Genomic DNA, 15349 nt, shown 5'->3' with positions numbered 1-15349 from the left:
ATGTATCCAAAACTGCCATTCCGTTTATGCAGCATTCTGCTTGTGCAATTTTAACTTCCCACCTCCTGTCCCCTGCAGCCTCTCCAGCACCCCCAAAATCTGCTCCAGGGGTCTGGAGGACTTTGAGAGCAGATTTTGGTCATGTGCAGGAGCTGAGAGGATGGAGGAAGTTTTGCTGCATGAGCAGAACTCCTCTTGCATAGCATCGGATGAAGCCCAGAAGAAGCATATAGTGTAACCTGAACAGGACTCCTAACCTCCTTCTCTCCCTCACAGTGGCTAAATTCTAACAAAAGCATTTGACAGTCTTGGGCTAAAAGCATGCAAGGTCAATAAGGTATGATGAAGCATTGCGGCCATATTTTGTAGAAGTCAAAAAAGGGAGTGAGATGCAGCTTTAGGAACGTCACTCTTGCTGCATGGAAATTCGGGGCCTTCTACAACACAGCAATGCATGTACATTTCTGCAAGCGGAAAATAAGCTCCATCGGCTTAATTAACTTCATTGGCAACTTTCTTGGGTGAAGTGCTCTTCACTCTCTAATACTAATTTAACTCACATCCCCCGCCAACCAAAGTGTAGCTTGAAATGTTAGGAAACATTTCTTTCCAACAGCGTGAGCTGAAAGTCTGCCAATCCGAAACTACTTTGCAGGGAACCACTCGGCTGCATCATGCTTGCTAGCAGTTTCCAAGAAAATAACAGTAACAGAGGTGTTTTGTTTGTTTGTTTGTTTTCTGTTGCCTGTGAATTACTAAACTGCATTATGCTGAGTTGCTTTTGTTTTAGTTTTATTTATTGTTAGCAATGGCTTTAATGTTTACTGTGTGCCACCCTGGGATCCTTGCATGCAGGGCTAATTACAAACACGAAAAATAAAAACGAACAAAATTAAAGAATGTCAAATCCCTTTGTCTGGAACTGGCAGTGACAAAAGTCAAACTGGCTCTGAATTTAACCCACAGTGAAAAATATTATGAAAAATTATAGCAATATTTCCCCACTCCCCACAATGTGTTGAATACAGCAGCAACAGGGTGGAAAATAACTATATTTCAATTCCTATGCGGTAACCACAACACAGTAAGATTGTGTGGCCTAGAAAGAACAAGCAAACAAGTGGTTTTCAATATTATGAAAAATAATAATCAACTGCTGCATCACACTTTTATATATATATATAAAAACCTGCTTTGGTGTCTAGTATTTTGTCCAACACACATATTTTTTCAGCTGGGATTCCAGATGAAGAAACAAGCTTACCTTCTCAATTTTCCCTTGTCTGCTGAATCCATACCTCCTAGAAAAAGTAAAAAGGGAGGGGGAAACAAATCAGAATATGCAGCTGGATTCACTTTCACTGCAGAAAATGTGCTTTTGCAAACATGCCAAGACCAGCTCTCAGTGCTTTTTAGAAAAACAACAGCAGCCGCAGCAGCAGTTTGGGGTTAGTTATATTCACCATTTTATTTTGAGCGTACATTTTGTAATTTATTTGCCATTAACAAGTAAACCTTTTTTCCCTGTTGCAACAGTGCAATTCATCATCAAAGTCTTCCCAGTGCATTCTAAACCTCTGCAGTACAGCAGGTTCCAAGGGGGCTGAAAGGGGGAAAGGAGGGGGTTGCCTTATCATTGATGACAGTGGTGCTCCGAGGCTTGTTGCTGAATTGCTAATGAAAGCCCGTTTTAATTCCAAGAACATTTCACTTTTAAGGCATTAATCTGCCAGTCCTCCCTAGCTTTATTTGCTTTCTCCGTATATGCCCTTTCCACTGAAGTTCTAGTTTAAACATCTCCTTCTGCTGCAGCTGTATTTCACTTTCCCACTAGGGAGTAGTTCCACTGCACTCAGGCAACCAGGTTTTAATATGCTGCTATAAAGCAGAGGATACTGAGGAAGGCACGCTGTGCATGCCATAAGGTCCCAGGTTCAGTCCTAGTCATCTCCAGGTTGACCTGGTGCAGGGGACCCAGTCTGAAAACCTCAATAGCTATTCCCAGCAAAAAGGGAAGTTGCAGGTAAAGGGGCTGCCAGGAGAAAAGTTCACAACATTTGGAGCTTTTTAGGTCAGGAAAAAGGCTAAGTGAGGGGCAGGGCAGGGCATGAACTGATATGAGGGTTTGAACACCATGCACAATGTGGCAAAAGTGGGCATGGGGGTTAAACTGTCGCTACTGTACCAACTTTGATGGCTTTGAAAGGGGAATAGCCTTACGTTCTGTAGACTGTCTACCAACGGCGGCTATATTTGTTGTAACTAACAAAGCCACGTAAAATCACTCCTAGGCTCCACGATACTGCTGTGTTTAATGACTGCCATCTGAGATCAGCTGGGTTCACGTGATAAAGGAGTCCTCTAAAATATTTACATATCGGCATCAAAGGAGCAGCAGATCAGGGAGGCAACAGCTGGGAACATATTTTCCCAGGGAGTGGGTAGTATGTGAAAAGAGTGGAAGTTGGGATTTTTTTTCCTATGCACTCTGCTCTCTCACTCCTTAGCCCCTAGAGAAAACTGTGACTTTCGCGCAAAGAAAAAAAAAGACAGTCCCCGTGAACATTAATTTAACAATGCTGTTAAATACCAAATGTGGAAGACGTGTTAACGTGAAAGATGCAAATTCAAGTGCCAAGAGCCAACTGAAAGGGGGGGGGGAGAGCCACACCACACGTACACAGGAGGGGAAATACTCACAAGAAATAACCAGTGATACTAAAGAGGAGGGATAGGAAAACAAAAAGATGAAGAACTTGAAAAAGTGACCTGGCTTGCCATAGGGAGGAGAAGACACACTTTGGCCACAGTTTCAAGCACACTTGGGCATATTGTAGTGTGCAAACCATCTGCATGACTGAAAAAATGCAGTGGAAAAGCTAGTGAACCAAAATGGCAATACATTTCATATTATAACCATTTCACCAGTTATTTGTGGCAAGCAACACATTGCTTTTGTGCTCTGTACACACTTAGATTATTCCAGGAGAGTAGCTATGGAAATCTGCTGCCACTAACCCAGAGTCTTTTGACACTTAAATGTGTCGTGGAGCAACATCCCCCCCCCCAAGAACTTGAGCAGAATGCATTATTAATTACATTACCATCCTGCCTTTCTTCCAAGCTCAAGACAGCATACATGGTTACCACCCCCATCATGAACCTAGCATGGAGCATAGAGGGCTTTAGCCATTTGCTTCCCAATCTGGATCAGGGCCCCTGCACCTCCATGGCCAATGAAGGCTCCATCTAAACATATGGGGCCTTTGCTTGGTGGTGCAAACTGCAGCTAGTGAGAATGGCTGGCAAAAGGTTAAAAGCTCCCCTACCTCTCACTGTGTGGTTCCGGAATGGGTCCCCTGGCCTGATAATTTGGGGGGGGGGGGAGGGAAGAAACAGCAGCAACAGAAAAGCTACACTAATAACACCCCTTCTCAGTTGGCCCTTAGAAGACATTTAAGGTTATCCTGCATCTGCCTACAGGGAAGAGAGCGTCACAGCATGCTGTCTTTCAGATCTTTTGTCTGGCATTATTGGAATCCTTCAGATGCCCCCAAGAAATCCTGGGTTCCCTGGAACACAGATTAAAAGCTGCTTAGCTCTTTAACAAAATGGATATACCTGCCATATTCCAGAAGCGTAGCATGAACTTTAGACTCCTCGTCGACTAACTTTTCTGCTCCTGCTCGTCGCTGGTATTTCCTTTGTGGCTTGTAAACTTCCTGAAAAACAACAAAATGAGCATCAACATGTGTCGAACTACAAATGGTCAGTAAGCAATCCAATGTCAACTTTCTTGCTCCATAGAAACCTCCTACCTGGACCTTCTCGGGGCTTTTGTGGCTCCATGATACAACACAACACAGTCAATCATAACCAAATATCCTTCACTGGCTGCTCACTGACCTAGACTCACCCCTCCCCCTCCCTTTTGCACTTTCCTGGCTTTTTTCTTTTTTTAAAGAACATGGCTACTCCAGAACATACGCATTTATTCAACCTGATCTCAGACATATCTGCAAAACATCTTAAACAAAGTACGGGGAAAAAAGTACCATGCATAATTAAAGAGATGATTAATTCCGAGTCACTGCGGTTAGTGTTCATGCATTCCACTTCTAGCCTCTTAATGAATAATTATGCTTAATTACTACTCTCTTCATTATGGCTACTTTAGCCAGTCACATAGGAAAGGAAAATCGATTTAACATAATTGGGGTGGTGGCAAGAATGTGCAAGAAAAAAAAAAGTTGCTGAACTAAGTTCAAGGAAATACTTTTTTCTTCCTTTTTAAAAAGCAATGCTTCAATACAGCCAAGTAGTTCCTTGTACACGGCTACAGTTAAAAAGAGAGAAGCATCAATGCCAGACACTCTTTGTTAAGAAGAACTCGTGGAAAAAGCAGTGCCTTCAGATGACATTCCACACTTTCTTCCAGACACAATGACAAAGGCAGTTTACTCTCCCTGAGATACAATGACAAACGAGATCATTGTTTCCACGACTTGGCTTCTCTACTCTGTTGACTCTGCCGGAGGAAGATATGTCAAGAGCTTTTTACCCTCCTTCCTTTTTTTCTTTTAAAAAGTGTTTTGATCAATGTTGGCAGTTTTGCAAGTGGGAAATCTTTTTCAACTATAGCACCATCAGTTGAGATGCAACGGAATCCATTCAAACTCCCGCGTTTCCGAATTCACAGCAGCGCAACGTTCCGTTTTGTGTGGCGTTTTGAAAAAGTGACATTGCACCGGACATAGAGAGACAAGGGAAGGAATACACAGAGCTGGTATTCAAAAGATGAACACAATGGGATATCAATCTATCAAGCCTCCAAGAGCCACATGCCAACTCAAACTGAAATTAATATGGTATTATAATGGAGCATTCCTATGTAATCTATAGGAACAGAGAAATAAAATCCTGTCACAGTAAACCCTCTGCAGGTAGGAAAGGAGCTGATTTATTGCACAACACTGTACACATTTTCTTATGCGGTAGAGTTGCAATGTTTAATGGCATTCCTGATTATTTTGGCAGGTTTTGTTTTTTTTACATAAACACACGTATTTATACAAAAAAATACATATATTCAGTGGGGCTTATCCTCTAGTTAATGTGTCCAGGAATGCAGCTTTAAAATCTTGTGCTTCTGACTCAACTTGCAACAATACATAATCTAACAAGGGCTGCCACTTGTACTAACCTAGCAGAGTCATTTGACTGCCGTATATGCAAAAGTGCTGTAATTGTTGTTGGCAATCCACAACTTGACCAGAAAATTCTCATTTAGTGTGTTACCAATGATGTGGGAGGGCTTGCCGATCAGAAGGTTGGCAGTTCGAATCCCCGCGACGGGGTGAGCTCCCGTTGCTCGGTCCCAGCTCCTGCCCACCTAGCAGTTCGAAAGAACGTCAAAGTGCAAGTATATAGGTACCGCTCCGGTGGGAAGGCAAACGGCGTTTCCGTGCGCTGCTCTGGTTTCACCAGAAGCGGCTTAGTCATGCTGGCCACATGACCCGGAAGCTGTACGCTAGCTCCCTCGGCCAGTAAAGCGAGATGAACGCCACAACCTCAGAGTCGTCCGCTACTGGACCTAAGGGTCAGGGGTCCCTTTATCTCTACCTTTAATGATGTGGGATGAAACATTTTCTAGCTCCCTCCCCACCGCCATGCACCCCGGGGGGGGGATCAATTTCTAAAAAGGCATTCTTTTATAAAAACTAATCAGGAATGTAATGAATGGATACCACAATGGATAAAACTGAGCACTTCTGAAGCTACAATTCACTTGGAGAAAAGTTACTATCCCCAGGAAGCAGGTATGCAGATATATCATACACACATGGTCTATGTATCTTTAAAAGGGAAGGGGGAGTAAATTGAAGCCAAAAGATATACATAATCAAAACAACGCTAAATCCATTTATTATTTATTTGTAAATTTTCTGAAAACCCACACTGCTGAATGTCGCACTTACAGAGATTTCACTAACTGCTTTGACAGACTTTTCTTTTCTTTGCATGAAGTCATCATCCTGCAAAGCAATTTAGATAGCTTTAAACACCAACATACAAACAGATTTAACCTCAACAGGGTCAACAAAGATTGGCCAGTTGTTGTGTCAACTTGCCCAAAGCTGTGATGTTAAAATGTACCCAAAAATACAACCAATCCTTCAGCAGAATACAAGTAATCAAGGGCCATGTACACACTTCAGAAGGGCCGATAAGATTTTTAAAAATATATGTTTTAAGCTGGTGAAGAAAACTGACTAATGTAGGTTCCAGCCTAATCTCATGTTACACAGCTAGGAGGCTACCACTGACAAAGCCCTATTCCAAGTTTGGGAAATGAAGGCTTTGTTTGATGACCATACAACAGGAAGAGCTTACCTGGCCGACTTCAAATAACAGGGGGGGATATATCAGGAGGCACACACCTTCAGGTAGCTGGGTATTAATTTATTTATATATTTACATTATCATCACCATCAATATTATTTTATTTATACCCTGTCCATCTGGCTGGGTTTCCCCAGCCACTCTGGGTGGCTTACAGCATATCTAAGAACATAACAAAAACATCAAGCATTAAAAACCTCCCAATACAGGGCTGCCTTCAGATGTCTTCTAAAAGTTGTGTAATACTTTATCTCCTTGACATCTGAAGGGAGGACGTTCCACAGGGAGGGTGCCACTACTGTGAAGGCCCTCTGCCTGGTTCCCTGTAACGTCGCTTCTCGCAGTGAGGAAACCAGCAGAAGACCCTTGGAGGAGGACCTCAGTGGTGGAGAAGCTCCTTCATGCATACTGGGCAGAGGCTGTTTAAATCCCTAAACATCAACACTTTGAATTGTGTTCGGAAACGTACTGGGAACCAGTGAAGATCCTTTAGGACAGGTGTTATATGGTCCCGGCAGCCACCTCCAGTCACCAGTCTAGCTGACGCATTCTGGATTAGTTGTAGTTTTCGAGTCACCTTCAAAGGTAGCCCCACATAGAACGCACTGCAGTAGTCCAAGTGGGAGATAACCAGGGCATGCACTACTCTGGTGAGACAGTCTGTGGGCCGGTAGGGTCTCAGCCTGTGTACCAGATGGATCTGGTAGACAGCTGCCCTGGACACAGAACTGACCTGCGCCACCATGGACAGCACTTTGAACTGGACATGGTAGCAAATAATCAGTGCAGATATTTCTGTGGCAATCAATACCCAGTTGCCACATTTTGCACCCGCTATAACCTCTGAACTGTCTTCAAGGACAGCCCCATGTAGAGCATATTACAAAAGTCTAATTGGGAAATTACTAAAGCATGGATTACTGTGGTCAGATTACTTCAATCCAGGAATGGCTGTGGCTGAAGAACCAACCAGAGCTGGAAATAGGTACCGGTACTCTGTGCCTTTGCAGCAACTTTTAAAGGTGGAAACCAGGAATAGCCTCAGGCTACATAAACCACCCTGAAGCTGCGATCCTACCTACTTTACCTAGGACTAAGCTCCACAATGCAATTTACATCTTAGACATATGGTGTTAATAGTAAAACATTAGCAGGAACTTGGCCCATCAGATAGAAAAATTCAGAGTATCTTCCAGCACTGACACATCACTTTCCATTTATTGACAAATGAGGCAGAGAAAGATAGCCTGCAGCCCCACAAATAATGAAAGGCACCAAAAGACACAGGGAGATTCAACAATCATAAGTTGAACTTTCGACAAGGTGAGTGAAAACCCCCAAAACACAGCCTTAAAAAAAATTGAACTATTTTATTCCAGTGGGCAGCTGTCATGTTAAGGTATAGCATTATCAACTGCCAATCACCTTTTAATCACAGAGAAACAATACACCTGGACTTCCCTTCTCAAGGAATGGCTCATTCTGCACTGAGAATAGGTGGGCAATGTATTTTTAAGAATGGGAAACATTTTGGTGCTTGCACAGTGTAGGTTTGTGTTGCCACTGCACAAACATATTCAAATACAATTTTGTGAAAACGACGTTACAAGAAAAAAGTGACTTGTGTCACTCAGTATCAGATAGGAGCACAGCTTTAAAGTGCCTTCAAGAACAGCTTCCCAAAGCATCCAATGAATGCACTTGGATGCACTGCAAATTCATCTACCTTTTTGATGCGCAACTGGGCATTTAATACTTAAGGAGTTGGACTGAATTACTCTACTCATATTTTCTGCTCCAATGCCAGCTCATAACGTGTGATCTATCCGCTTATGTCCTAAAACCTATGAGCCAAATCAGCTGGTGCAGGTTTGCATCAATCCTATCCGTTTTAGAGACGGTTAAAAGAATCACTTCTAGTTCTGAATTACAAAAGACGCAGCCAAACATTTACCTCTGGCAGACTGTGTGTCTTCTGAAACTGAGATATAGAATATGAGCGGATGTAATCTCCCATTTCTTCACGGGTTTCTATTGCACGTTTCACGAGCCACTGGGAGAAAAGAAAAAGGGAAGCCATCGGCATTAAAGCAACACCTTGGATGGATATATACTCTGGACAGACTTGGATATCAAAAAGGGAATAAAAAATAAGGAAAATCAACACTCTATTAACAAAGGCTTGCACTTATTACAGCTACTTACCTTTCATATTTTGAAACATTTAGACACTGAGCATGGCCATCAGTGCATGTTCATCATCTGAACCAAGAAACAGAAAACCCACTGAGTCTCAACGTGACATAAAAGATTAGTGTGTCTGACTGAGACTAGAGACCAGGGTGGTATTCAGCTAAGCGTTACACAGAATAAAACCACTGAAATGAAAGGACATAGTTATGCTGGGTCCATTAATTTCAAGAGGTCTACTTCAAGTAAAACTCCGTTGAATACCAACCCAGGATTTAAATTTCTGATCAGCTGTTGTGGCTGATGGTGACCCAGCCACTCCCTTTCAACTCAGCCTACCTCACAGGGTTATTAGGCGGCTAAAAATGTTGAGAGGACACAAATATGATGGAAGACAGGTTAGGCCCTTGTTTTTCTCACTTGCAGGTATTTCTGGCATGTTTCACTCAGCCTTTGCTGTGCTTTTCCTCTGAACAGTATGTGTTAATCTGTTCTACATGAGGCAAACTCTGCCTCACAGGGACTAGAGGTAGGAGTAGCCAAGATGCCGTCCTTCTGATGCTGTTGGACTCCAACTCCCAACATTGCCAGCCAGTATGGTCAATATTCTAGGATGATGTGAGCTGTAGTCCAGCAACATCTGGAGACACCTGGACTGGGCTGTATGAAACTCCAATTCCTGCTTTTCTAAGACCATATCGCATAGGTGCACAGCAGCAAAACCTGAGTAGTCACGAACGACAATCTGCAGGCCCAGATCAGATGTATGTATCACTTGCATATCAGGTTGCCCAAAGACTTAGCATGCCAATGGACATTAACACACTAATGGTGCATAGGCACAAGGCTTGAGGCATGTGACCTAAAGGAAAATCTTAACTCATGTTATCATTGTAGATCAGGCTAAGTTCAGCTCCTAGTTGCTCCTAGGTCGTTGCTGCACTTAGTTGAAAAATGCAGAATCAAACAAGGGCCACGGATGAGTAACAGGTGCTGGTCTCACTGGTGGGAGTTTCTGGCCGTCAACCTACTTATCCCCACTTTGTCAAACTGGCAATCCGGCAAAAATAGTTGCTGACACCTGCAGCTCTCCATGCTTTACTCTGCTTTGGTGTGGGAAAAAACCCATAGTCTCTATTTAAGCAGGCAGCTTTCAAAGCAAAGAACTCATCACTTTTCACTTGCCAGAGAAACACCTTCCTGGCTTGGTTTGGCTGAAATGTCAATTTTGCAAATGACGTTCCAGGACAGAGAAAAGCAAGCACATATAAAACTATAAAGAAAGAGTAATCCCATTTACATGGGCAACAGCAAAGCATTTGAACACTCCGACTCTTGCTAATAATTGACTTAAATTTGGAAATGGGTTAAATGCTTTCAATTATTTTTATTTCACAGAAGATTGTATAGAAACAATTACATAAAAGACACTGAGATCCCAAGCTAAACACTAGGTTTAGAAGATGCCTCTAACTTGCTCCTTGTTCAGGATCTAATCAGAGACTGAACTATACTTCCAATACAGTCTCTGCAAGCAACAGTGATGCAGTATCTCTTTCCAAACACTTTTCTTCAGTGTATCTGAAGAAGTGTGCATGCACACGAAAGCTCATACCAAGAACAAACTTGGTTGGTCTCTAAGGTGCTACTGGAAGGATTTTTGTTTGTTTGTTTCATACACTTTTTAGTTACAGTAAATGCTGCAAGGCTACAAAAGGGATGAATCAATGGTTCAGGGATGGGAATGGGTAGCCACCTAGATGTTGCTAGACTACAACTCCCATCATTCCTGACAAATGGTTACACTTAGCTAGGGTTGAAGGGAGTTTTGAGCCCCACAGCATCTAAAGGGTCTCCTACCCACATTAATGGAACCATTTGTTTATAATTGGGAACACACATTCTACTTGGTTGTTTCCTGATCAAAACCATGCCCCAGTGGCTATTAACAGTTTTTGGGGAGAGAGAAAGAGGGTTACAATATGGTTTTTCATCAGCAGGCCTATTATATGGAGGTGTGAGGGGGATCAACTTTTCAAGGAGCACCTACCTGCACAACAGGAAATATGTGGATGAAATCCAATCCCTGTATTTGATGAGGCTCCAAGCGATGAGGGCATTTCATTCTTGGCAAGACGGATACAATTTTCTCCGTCAAGGCACTGAAAGAAGGTGAAGGATGACAGAGCTTAAGGTGAAACTGGGTGGAAGCAAAGCCTTAACTAGCCTGAAACTGCCCTCTAGTGGCTGAAATCAAATATTAGATTTTTAAAAGTGAATACACAAAGCAATTTAGAACTGTCCTGATAAATGCTGATCTATAGGACTGGAGGAATTTTTTTTTTTTCTTTAGACAAACTTGCAAACTCTTATTAAAAACATATACTGGGGGGGGGGAATCAAGGTTGTTGTCACTTTTTTAAACCTGTTGTTAAAAGCTTCTTATCAAACAAACAATCTTGACTTCATAAAATGTTTTCAGTTTCAGTCCAGGGAATGGTCCGTGATTACCTTATTCTAGAATGAAGCTAAGCAAGTGTGAATTCGATCCAGTGCACCAACGGGACACAAATCTAATCAGTTCCGAACTTTCCAAGGTAGCACATGGTAAAATAACAAGAATTTAAGACATTCGTGTGTTAATAGAAACACTCTATAGTCATACCTTGGTTTTGGAACAGCTTAGTTCCTGAACGTTTTGGCTCCTGAGCACCACAAGCCCGGAACTGACTGTTCCGGTTAGCACACTATTTTGGGAAGCCAAACGTCCGACGGGAGGCTTCCATTGGCTGCAGGATCTTCCTGCAGCCAATCAGAAGTCGCGCTTTGATTTCCAAACGATATGGAAGTCGAGTGGACTTCTGGAACGCATTCTGTTCTGCTTCCAAGGTACGACTGTAATTGTTACTGTTTTATTTAAAAGTCCTAACGTTTAAATAGTGCAAAAAGGAGGAGTAGGAGGCAGCAGAAACTAAGTGTGGGCTTCTATATGTTCCTGCTTAAACATTTCACTTTATTTTCATGGCTGCTTTCAGGCTTAGGATGAGAAGAGATTTTATAACTGGGAGGGCACATCAGGGCAGTTAAGACCAAAAAACAGAGAGCACAACAGATTTGAAGGACCACCTCTCCCCATATGAACCAATTCAAACCCTGCAAGCATCCTTCTTCGTGTGCCTCCTTCGTGAGAGGGATGTCAGGAGAGTGGCAACATGAGAACGGGCCCTTTTCTGCAGTGGCTCCCTGTTTGTGGAATGCTCTCCCCAGGGAGCTTCAACTCGCTCCTTGATTACATATCTTTAGGCACCAGGCAAAAACATCCCTCTTCTCACAGGCCTCTAGTTAATTAAACAAACGATGGCCTTTTAAATTGCAGTTTATTGTTATAATGGTATGCAAGTTTTGTGTTTTTATATTATAAACCACCCTGTGAAGGGCGGTATAGAAATTCAATACATAATAATAATAATAATAATAATAACAACAACAATAATAATTTGAAGAGAACATTCTTAAGGCTCAGGTGACCACTTACGCAAGCTTCAATTACAAATATGATTGGTACTGAACACATCGCACAACTGGAGAGAAAGATCCCTTTCTGGCAAGCTCCCACTTACATTTTTTGGCCGATGGTAGAGTTTTCCTGAAACAGTAAGTCCACATCAATGTCGAAACTGCATGTTGTGATGCACCACGTCATGCCGCCTACCACCTAGAACAAGGCAAGCACACTCGTTTTATCCCTTGCAGATGTTTGGCGGAAGAACGCAGAAGTTACACAGAAGCATCGTGCATTTATTTAAAAACGAAACACAAAAGACAGCCCCCCCCCTGTCACATTATCACGATGGCTATGCTCTGCCTCCACAGTCAGTTGGAGGTAGTATTGCTTCTGAATACCAGTGAGATTCCACTCACACTGGGCATTCCCCTCCATCACCCACAGAACCCCACAAAATTGGCATAGGATGGTCCCCAAAACAGTAAACATCTGGAGGAGAGGGAGGTTTGTTCCCTCTGGCAAGCAACAATGCTTATGCTGATTGCACATTCCGTCAGTTTTTGCTATTTTAGCTGTTTTTATGGTATCTTTGCAAATTGCATTGAGACACATATAAAAAGAGATTCATTAAAAAAAACCTTTAAAAATTGCACTCTTAATTCACAGCCATCTGGATAACATTTGTACTCATCTGTACAAATTAGCCCTTGCTGATAATTTTTTTTAACCAATTAAAGCATGCCTTGTGCATAATTTGTTACACTCTCACCTTGTCAAAGGGGGACAGCCCTTTAATTCTTGCCCTGAAGTATCCAGCTGCCACCAGCAGCTCTAAGATTTCGCTCAGCTTAATACTTTGCTCTTCATCTTCACGGGTTTCAACCTAGAAGAGATAATAAACTGATTCTATATTCTATATTCAAAAAAACAAAACCATGTTCTTCTAAGTGTAGACACTACAAATTTGTTGCAAAATATTTCCTTTTAGTAGACACACTGTTGACTACATTGTAGGACAGTTTTAATACTTTTATAGCTGGTTCCATCCCATGGAACTGGCTATAAAAATATTAATGCACATAGTCCCAAAGAATCCTGCAAAAAAAAAATATGGTGGAAGTCCGGCATATGAGAACTGTTCAACTTTGGACATGTTTTTCCTCCAGTAGCATATGCTGAGATTTCTGATTCTGTCAGACACAAGAATAATGAATAACCAATGCTCCTCAACTCAAGGAAGACAAGCGCATTTGTCACTTATAAAGACAATACAACCAAGTTCCTAAATTCTTTAATAAAGCATTCTAACACTTCTACAGCTTAGCCCAACCCTTACATTTCTAATACCACCATTGAAGTGTTGTGTTACTGATGTTTACAATGTTTTATATCTCTTGAGCTATTTGGTATTTTTCCAGAGTCCTGAATCTTGGCGCTTGAGGGAAAGTTCCACTGAACTAATAGCTAGCTTCTGCTAGCTCACCAGCTCTAAGAAATGTAAAGTTTGCACCAAAGTTGTTATTATCATGTGTTTTGAGGCCACTTCTGACAGAAGCCCTTGCACTGATGAAGATCAGATGTATTTGGCTGATAAAATATGTATTTATATACTGCAGGCATGTCCAACAGGTAGATCGTGATCTACTCACGGGGTGTTCCTGGTATATCCTGGCTGATCTCTGGCCTCTTGGCGATCTCCTTACAAAAAACAACAACCCAAATTTGCCTTTCCTAAAAAAAACCTCCACAACTTTGGCTTCCTACAAAAAAGCTCAAAAACTTTGGGTAGATCACTGCCAGTCTTTTTACGACAATGGGTAGATCACTGCCAATTTTTTAATACTCTGAGTAGATCGTAGTCTATTGGGAGTTGGACGTCCCCTAGAACTATAAGAAATGCAAAAAAAATCACTGTTAGTAACTCATTCTCGAATTGCCCCCCTTAAAAATCGAACTGCCCCCTGTGGGACGTGTGCCCCACGTTGGGAACCACGGCATTCCGCTTTATGCATGTGGTAATAAATAAATAAATAGGGCACAAAGGGGGCGGGGCGTTCGGGGAAATTTACTTTGGTAAACCCACCCTCCACTGAACACATGCCATTTTGACTATAGGCTTGATCCCTCGCGTAAGTTGTGGGCTTACTGAACTAAGCACCCGCCCAGGGAGACATCTGATGCAATAGCAATGATGAGCGCCTTGAGCATGTGCAGAGTGTGATATTGGCACGGCAATTTATCACCTCGTTGAGTTCTGCTCCCCCTCATACACACGAACACCGGCCCCAGGACTAACGTTTCCTAGAGACGCCTGCGCCCCTGGCTGCGCTTATCCTATACACGCTTCCTTCCCCAGAAGCGCACCTCGACGTGTTCGGGGCGCGTTTCTTGCAAGGCAACAGGACTTGCAACCTCGCCTTGCAAAGCAAGCGCTGCCCGGAAAGCCCCCACCCTATGGGGAACGGCAGCCCATACACCACTCTCCGCCCCGTTGGGACAAAAGCGGGGCAGGGAAGCGCCACCCGCAAGGGAAAGGCCAGCCTGCCCTGCGAGAAGGAAACGCAGCCCCGCCGCTTCAGGCGCCCTGGGTTCAGCCTTACCTCCTGAGGAGGCTGGTGCTCCTGCCCTCTGACTGCGCCCATGCCAGGTTCTCGGCTCCCAGCTCGCTAATATGCCGCCGCGCGCAAAGGCTACAAAAACGCGTTTCTCCTTCCGCAAAGTTGCCTTCTCCCCTCTCCCGCTCATTGGTTTGTTCCGCCAGCAGCCCAGCTCCGCCCCTCATCTGCACTACGGCACTCAGCATAACGCGGACCGTTCCATTTTGTAAAAAAAAAACGGAGGGGGAGAATAGGGGGGAGAGTGAGCACAGACCACTCATGTGACTTGCCTGGAACGGAAGACGCGGAGCGGGCGGCGTCGCGGTTCATCCGAGCGGGGCCGGTCTCCGAGCATCTCCGCTCAGCGTTCCAGGGAAGTGATCGTCTGCATGGCGCTCTGCGGGTGTCACTGCAGAGTGAGGCAACCCCTGATTTGAGCAAGAAGCATTGCGGCATAATGCACTGCATTTGAAAACGTTAAGCCACGGTGAAGCTGAGATGTGTCCATTGGATAACGTTTCAAGGAATTTGTTTATTAAATTTGCTAGTCGCTTGTCACCCAAAGGTCTCCAAGCCAGTTACAGCAACACACACACACACACACACCCCATATGGTGAGGGGGGAAAGGGGGCGACATGGTTGGACAGTGTTCTC

At 43.3% G+C, this 15349-nt stretch overlaps 1 protein-coding gene across 1 annotated transcript in view; it reads right to left on the bottom strand.

The window, feature by feature from the left end:
* CCDC93 (coiled-coil domain containing 93) overlaps positions 1-14848 on the bottom strand; it is a 37510-nt gene extending 22662 nt beyond the window's left edge. Inside the window, exons 1-8 of the mRNA XM_033163707.1 lie at positions 14698-14848; positions 12867-12980; positions 12213-12307; positions 10643-10754; positions 8357-8455; positions 5979-6035; positions 3622-3722; positions 1265-1301 (exon numbers count right to left, since the gene is read on the bottom strand). Of these exons, the coding sequence (XP_033019598.1) occupies positions 1265-1301; positions 3622-3722; positions 5979-6035; positions 8357-8455; positions 10643-10754; positions 12213-12307; positions 12867-12980; positions 14698-14739 (657 nt within the window). The 5' untranslated portion in view covers positions 14740-14848. The remainder of the gene's footprint in view (positions 1-1264; positions 1302-3621; positions 3723-5978; positions 6036-8356; positions 8456-10642; positions 10755-12212; positions 12308-12866; positions 12981-14697) is intronic.
* Between the last annotated feature and the right edge of the window lie 501 nt (positions 14849-15349).

This window comes from Lacerta agilis, chromosome 1 (genome assembly GCF_009819535.1).
Source record: "Lacerta agilis isolate rLacAgi1 chromosome 1, rLacAgi1.pri, whole genome shotgun sequence".
NCBI classification, from domain to species: Eukaryota; Metazoa; Chordata; class Lepidosauria; order Squamata; family Lacertidae; genus Lacerta; species Lacerta agilis.
The sequence above is the reverse complement of the archived record's forward strand: the minus strand, read 5'-3'. Positions and strand labels throughout refer to the sequence as shown.